General features: G+C 37.8%; 4 protein-coding genes across 4 annotated transcripts; all 4 read right to left on the reverse strand.

Annotated features, from left to right (window-relative positions):
• Window positions 1-6: 6 nt before the first annotated feature.
• Tsp_12503 (conserved hypothetical protein) lies at window positions 7-166 on the reverse strand (the record flags this gene model as incomplete). The annotated part of the gene is made up of 1 exon (XM_003367847.1): window positions 7-166. A coding segment is annotated over exon 1 (160 nt), but the record flags the coding sequence as incomplete, so codon positions are not given.
• A 19-nt stretch (window positions 167-185) lies between these two features.
• Tsp_12504 (hypothetical protein) lies at window positions 186-1,025 on the reverse strand. Its single transcript, XM_003367848.1, has 3 exons — window positions 928-1,025; window positions 629-703; window positions 186-531 (listed from the first exon to the last, which is right to left on the reverse strand). Exons 1-3 carry the CDS (start codon window positions 1,023-1,025, stop codon window positions 186-188), a joined length of 519 nt encoding a protein of 172 aa, XP_003367896.1.
• A 1,874-nt stretch (window positions 1,026-2,899) lies between these two features.
• On the reverse strand, window positions 2,900-4,023 carry Tsp_12505 (conserved hypothetical protein). The gene is made up of 3 exons (XM_003367849.1): window positions 3,689-4,023; window positions 3,447-3,579; window positions 2,900-3,295 (listed from the first exon to the last, which is right to left on the reverse strand). Exons 1-3 carry the CDS (start codon window positions 4,021-4,023, stop codon window positions 2,900-2,902), a joined length of 864 nt encoding a protein of 287 aa, XP_003367897.1.
• A 171-nt stretch (window positions 4,024-4,194) lies between these two features.
• Tsp_12506a (protein farnesyltransferase subunit beta (CAAXfarnesyltransferase subunit beta) (RAS proteins prenyltransferasebeta) (FTase-beta)) lies at window positions 4,195-6,718 on the reverse strand (the record flags this gene model as incomplete). Its single annotated transcript, XM_003367850.1, has 10 exons — window positions 4,195-4,302; window positions 5,161-5,272; window positions 5,351-5,431; window positions 5,491-5,627; window positions 5,763-5,979; window positions 6,049-6,132; window positions 6,196-6,292; window positions 6,351-6,400; window positions 6,468-6,559; window positions 6,643-6,718. Coding segments are annotated over 10 exons (1,054 nt in total), but the record flags the coding sequence as incomplete, so codon positions are not given.
• Between the last annotated feature and the right edge of the window lie 62 nt (window positions 6,719-6,780).

Below are 6,780 nucleotides of genomic sequence, written 5' to 3' on the forward strand. Positions count from 1 at the left end.
GGCTACTGCAGGCGCAGGTTCGACACAGCATCCTGTGGTTTTTGGGGAAGTGGTTGTTGGCGCCGTACTTGATGAGCATGTACTTCAAAAAGTTCACCATGCCCGAAGAGGAACGTCGTTGGTATTTGTTTTTCGGTGCCAGTGTGATCGGCTTTTTGGAAGGCATCACCTGCCCCCACTATCCGTCAATAATTGCTCATCCGCCACCGTTTTTGTGGTCTTTGTCCATTGCCAGCGTGCTGTACTTCATCGACAATTACAACGTAGGGGAAAGTCAGTTGAATTTTTCCATCTTCTCGGCTGTGTTCAATGCAGTCATCAGTGTATTTTGGATGATCAGTTTTGGCCAGTTGCGCCTGTGGTATGTGATCATAATGATCATGCAATCGATGGTGCAAGTGATATTTGTACATTTGGAATTGCAATCGCTGCGTCAGAAGAATTTCATCCCAATTCAATGTCAAATGACCAGCACGCTGTTTTCCATTGGACTTTATTTGATCAATCGTCGATTGATCAGCTTTTAATTTTCTCAATGTAGTTGTTTAATTTCACAATTTTCTCTTCTGCTGTAAAAAGGCTTATTTTCTTCTCACCTCATTTACTTCACTATTAACAACATATCTACCTTCTCACTTGACCATTTTTCTTTCCAATGTGATGCAAGACAGAAACTGTTCCACTATTGTTCATTTCAAATAATCTATAAATAAATGATTAATTAATATTGAGTTTATTGGTTTTTTCTTGAATTAAGTTCTACTTGAATTATATTTGAATAAAATAAAATCATACAATAATATTTGACAAACGGGATGAAATTGTTCCACAAGAGAAGTGGAAGTTGTCCACTTCTCGGATAATCAGAGTGTTTGATTTGGAAAAAAATTTAAAATAAGAAAAAAAGGAAAACTAGCACAACAAAACGGCATGATTGTTATAAGTTGAAGCCAAACAGGGGCACCAGACTGCTGTTGTCCAAGCAGGCGACAATTTGCACAACAAGCGACAGACAGATAAATCATCTCAGACGAATGCAGATAAAAAAAATCTCTTCATCTGATTTCAAAAAATTCAACCGTACCATGCAGAGCGGCTTGCAAGATCAATTGGTGACCCAAAATTGGCGTAGCTTAGCAAAGAATTGTCGCATGTTTGAACGACAATTCATCAAACCAACAACACGAGATTGCAATTCTGCAGATCCAGTTGCATGAAAGGCAAAACAAGAAAAACTTTATCACCATCTACATCTATTCCAATCGTGTAAAATTATTTTAATCAGATGCAGATTAATCTGAAGAAAGAAGGTCTATTTATTCCTCCTATAATGGTTTGTGGTTTAATTTTGAAAAGAAAAATCAAATTCAAACTAAGCGAACAGAAAATCTCAAACAATGAAGTTCTTATGCTTTGCAAGAAAAAAGAAATTATTAATAATTTGTGATTCCACTTAACAAATTACCTTGTATGCAAAGTTGTGAAGTTTACAATAAAAATAAACAGAAAATTGGCAAATTTTCAAAAATTATCAAACAAAAAGCAGTGATTTGAAAATTAAAGCCCTGTACAACAACCTTGAAACTTATTATCATCCCCAATGCTGGCTGGCTAATTCATAAAAAACCATCTCAATGAGAAATTTTATTCTCAATAATCTATGCAAAATGTTGAATTGAACAATTTGAAAAATTTGTGAATAAAAAGTGAAAAAAAATTTCAATTTTTAAAAAAGAAATAAATTGCATTCACCGGAAAATTTGGTCAAAACTTGAAACGTAGCGAGTTCAATCAGGCCGTATTAAAATTAATGGCTTGAAATTCAAAATTGAAACACTTCAGTCGCTTGGTCATAAATTTTGAAAACATCAAAAGTTGAAACACACTTACTGTTGATAATAATCATTTAAAAAGTGAATGAAAAAATTATAAAAAATTCAAAAAACAAATTCAACAAAGAAGTAATAAACTATACGTACGTAGTATATGTATAGAAGAAAAAAATATGATTCACACCATTGCATGAAACTACATGCAGAACAGTTGCATTGATAACAGAAATTTTGTTTCATGTTGCACAATGAGAAACACTGTGATAAAATTATTGAAATAATAAATAAAATAATATATCTCAAAAATGGATGAAAAGAAATCGTACAGAGAACAAGATGATGAGTTATAAAAGAAAAGATATGAAAAATACCAAACAACCCCCGTTTGTGCTTGGATAAAATGGAAAAAATGAAGAGAAAAAGCAACTACAAAGGGAATTTAAAAAAAAATAAAAATAATAAAGAACAAAAATTCCAACAACAAAAACGGCAACGCCCAAAAAGCACCCTCATAATCTGACCGATATTACGCAAGCTTGGTCAAAAGAAAAAGTGGAAATACAGACGAGACAGCTAGCTGTCTGTCAATGGAATAACCAATTGCCGCCCTCAAGCACGACAATTGGCTTTTTCGATGAACTGCTGACCTGGTACATTTGCTCAACATTTTGAATATATATATATAAGAGAACTGAGAAAATGCACAACATCCATCCCCACAAATTCTTAGAACTTAGAAACAAAAAGACAAATACTTCCATATACATATTCATCTGTAAAACAGTGGAAATGGCAAAAGAGGTACTTGTTGCTACTTGTTTTTCCACTGCGCTCAGCTGTTTCACGCTTCTGTCCTGTTTGGTACTCGGACCGACCATATACACGCAGATCAACGACATCTGGCTTGAATTGGATGTAGAAATGGCTGAATTCAAAGTAAGTTACCAGCCATCAATATGAAAAATTGTGCAAAGATGAAACTGTTATATGAATAAGAAGCATATTATTTTACTTGTTTAATGTATTATTTTCACTAATGCCGCTGCTTCTTGTTGTTGTAGGCCAATTCAGATTTGCTTTGGAAAGAGATGATCACGATTGATGAAGCCAGACACAAACGACAAGCCGGCTACGGAAGCTTCTTCCCAACCGCGGACACAAGACCGACCAAACCAAACCCCAGCATTGGTGCGCTTGCAGATATTTTTGTTTTCTTTCTTTCTTTTTTGCAATTCACATTCAAGTGATGCTTGGATTTTCAGGCACCGGCTATCCGAAAGAATCTGTATTACCATCAATACCACCGTCGATGGTGATTCCGGATACCGCTGCCGGACAAGCCGGCTACATTGTGCCGAATATTGGACAAGAATTTCAACACAACCAACAGAAAAGCTCGACAAATCAACAAGATAAGTCGGATCGAAATTTGCAAGCTGAATTCGATCGTTTGCCTGGCGACACTTGGGATGAGCTGTGCGAAAATTGGGTACGTTCGGGCAAAGCTGGACGACCGGGTTCGCCGTGCAAGTGCAGTTGTTCAAAAGCGAAGAAGTGCCCAGCAGGACGTCCCGGACCTCCTGGACCGCCTGGCATTCCTGGATCCGACGGCACAGCCGGTCTGCCCGGCCAGCCTGGCAAAGATGGCGAAGATTCGACCACAGAGCGTACAAATTTGGTCGGATGCATCAGGTGCCCAACTTGCGGCGCCGGACCACCGGGACCCCCAGGAGTGGAAGGTATGTCGCTTTGATTGGAAGTATTTCATTTTGTGATCAGAAAATAGAAGAAAAAAAAGCAAGACAAGACAAACGCGAACAATGTTAAAATTATCCTTCATCACAAATTCAAATGACATCGTTGCAGGAGCACAAGGTCTTGCCGGTTCACCGGGCCGTCCTGGAGCACCCGGAGTCGATGGACAACCTGGACCACCAGGTCCACCAGGAAATCCAGGAATGAAAGGCCCGACAGGAGCCGTCGGCCCGAAAGGAATACCAGGACTGAATGCCAAAATGTTCGTTCCACGTAAAGGCAACAAAGGAAAACCAGGACCAATTGGCCCAGCAGGTGACAAAGGACCTCGCGGGCATGATGCACCAAATGGTCGACGGGGAGACGTTGGTCCCCAAGGACCCCCTGGACCACAAGGACCCCGCGGAAGTATGGGACGTCCTGGTATGGTCGGCATACCTGGCAATCCAGGACCAGATTCGTTGTACTGCCCGTGCCCCGCCCGAACACCACGTCCAGGAAGCAGTGAAAATGAAGGAAGCAGACCGACCGAAACGAAACCAAGCCAACCGCACGGTTCATCAGGCGCTGGAGGTTACGGTGTTCCAACCGGGGTTCCGTCGTTCAATCAAGAATACGGAGCCGGCTCAGAGCCCGTCGTTGCATCACCATACAGACGTCGCAAGAAAGCTCGTGTGTAAACAAATATGAAGTAATTAATATGAATTAGATTTATCTAACAACAATAACAATTATTATTATTACAATTACAATTGTAATTGTTGTTAGATCGGTTGAAATAAAATTTACAGACAAAAATTTTCATGTCCATTTCTGTTTCTGAACAAGCAATCTAACTGCAAAAGATAATGAAAAATTCAAAGCATAAATCTTATGGAAAACTGCTGAAATTATTGAAAAATAAAATTCCAATTCTCACCCATATTTTAACCAAAATAGAATAAAGAATAATTATCTAAAATTGCAAACTTTGTATGATAATAATAATAATTATTATTATTAACAATAAAAAAAAGCATTTCGTGCAACTGCTTGCAAAGCAAAGCTTATTTCTTTTCAAATTTCAGAAAAAATCAACTAACCTGTTTCAATTGTAAAAAGTGTAATTTTGCCACTTGTATCTAGTAGCTATTTGTGTATTCGACATAAAGCAAGCAACTGAAAATGAACACAATTATGTAGGCCAAACTATTTTTGTCTTTTGTGAATCTAAAAAAAACGTTGTTGATAAAAATAATGAACTTTATTTTCACCCAACTACAAAAATACAAATCATTATAACCGAAACCCTTTTCCTGAATCACAAAAAAACCTTTATCCATGTGAAAAGCATAAAAAATATTACTACTACCAACACCTAAAATGATAATAATTCCGATAACCCATCATAAGAAATTACACCTTCAAGTAGGCTTTCATGCAATGACTGAAAACTGGCTAAAGTAATCGCTGGCCAATTTTTGCTTTTTGAACGAAATATTGAAAACTGGATGCGTCTTTTCCTAAAATAAATCAAACAAGCAAACATGTAAATTAATATACATGTTTTATTTTTAAAAAACAGATATCTTACCAGCAAATTTTTCGAAGAACCAACAACAAACGGTTCTTCTTCTTCAGTATCAAAATGCTGCGCAATAGAAAGTCCACTGAGTGTGTAGCAAGTGTGATAATAATCACGATTCCTTGAACAATTGAAAAATTAAAAAAAAACTAATTTCTATTTTGTGAATAGTCTGACTTTCCGGGTTTGTCGATCAAACCTCCGTACGGATGTTGGCAGCAGAGCAAAATGTAATTCTGCAACGCTCGTCTGTCGAAACTGAACTTCGACGTCGACGATCCTATTTTACAGCAGCAATTTAGACAAATTTTGTCAACAAAATTTCAAACAATTCAAAACACACCGGTGGCTATTTCAAATTGATTGACAATTTGAAAAGATGCGGCTTGCCAAAATGAATAACAACCATCCACCAGTTTGTTCGTTCTGCCGTTGAATCCACCTTCGAATTGCATCTGTCTACTGGCGAGCCATTTCTACAACATTGATTCTTAATTTTCAAATTCATCCATCATTTTCATACTGTAAGCAAAATTGCTTCACAAAAAAGAGAATAAAAATAGATAAACAAATAGGGTTGACTTGATAAATTTAAATTAATTTCAACGCACTTTAACACTCGGCGCGTGGCAAAGCTTCTCACGACCGAGCAAAGCCAAACCGGCAATACCGCAGAATGTGTAGCCACCGTGCGCTTCGCATCCCGGCGATGCGGAAAAACCGCCCTCGTATGTTTGACAGCCGATCATCCATTCGGCGGTTTTGTCGAACAACTTTTCGTTGTAGATGTTGGTAATTCGAGCCACCGCTGCGGCACAATAAGCCCCGCTGAATTGACGTTGATAAATAAAATGTTCAAAAATACAATGCCCACAAAACGATCAAATTACTCATTACCGGATATCAATTTCACCATCTTCGTGCATTGAAAAACTGCCATCAGGTTGTTTCATCAAAGTTAGAAAAGAAAGCAGTGCTGGACTGAAAATTAAAGGAATTTTTTTTGAAATACATGAAAAACATTTATTCCTAAAACCAACACACCGATCGATAGCTTGATAAGCTTCTTCTGTTCCAACAATGCAAAGAGCCATGACAGCCGCGTAAGTGGTAGCCAAGTGGGCCATTTGACCCGGACCGCCTGTAAATTTAAATTTGCACTGCAATTTCGTCAAAAATCAAAAAGGCAAAAAGCACACCTCCAAAACCGCCAGTAGGAGACTGACAAGTTTTCAGAAAGGCAATGATTCTGAAAAAAAAGCACCACCATTTTCACAGCTTTTTTCAATTTGAAAAAAAAAGATTTAACGCATCACTTTTTTGACGTTTCGATTGACAAAGGTTCTTGCAACAGTTCCAAACTCTGCACTATCCAATAAACTATCCAAGTTCGACTGGCGTCCAAACTCTGCATGCGATGAAAAGAGATAAAACACTTGGATGAGAGGATGAGTTTGGATTAATTTTACAAAAAATGAACAAAAAAAATACCGCGTAACCAGAGTGGAGCTGTTCAATTCCACTGCGCAAATATTTCGCATGCTCTTCACGAAGCAATTGTGGAACGCTAAGAATAAAAATTGAATACAAATTCAATTACATTATTTTTTCAATCCCAAATCACAACTG

This window comes from Trichinella spiralis, assembly GCF_000181795.1.
Source record: "Trichinella spiralis strain ISS 195 chromosome Unknown Scfld3581, whole genome shotgun sequence".
Classification (NCBI taxonomy): domain Eukaryota; kingdom Metazoa; phylum Nematoda; class Enoplea; order Trichinellida; family Trichinellidae; genus Trichinella; species Trichinella spiralis.

Excerpts from the sequence above, each read along its gene's own strand:
- Tsp_12504 (XM_003367848.1), bottom strand. The coding sequence starts at position 1,025 with ATGATTTATCTGTCTGTCGCTTGTTGTGCAAATTGTCGCCTGCTTGGA. Across the intron at positions 704-927 it reads CAACTTATAACAATCATGCC|ATTATTTGAAATGAACAATA; the intron begins GTTTTGTTGTGC and ends ATTTATTTATAG. Across the intron at positions 532-628 it reads AAAAATGGTCAAGTGAGAAG|AAAATTAAAAGCTGATCAAT; the intron begins GTAGATATGTTG and ends AACTACATTGAG.
- Tsp_12505 (XM_003367849.1), bottom strand. The coding sequence starts at position 4,023 with ATGCCGACCATACCAGGACGTCCCATACTTCCGCGGGGTCCTTGTGGT. Across the intron at positions 3,580-3,688 it reads CCTTGTGCTCCTGCAACGAT|CGACATACCTTCCACTCCTG; the intron begins GTCATTTGAATT and ends TTCCAATCAAAG. Across the intron at positions 3,296-3,446 it reads GCTGGCCGGGCAGACCGGCT|TGTCGCCAGGCAAACGATCG; the intron begins GTGCCGTCGGAT and ends GCTCATCCCAAG.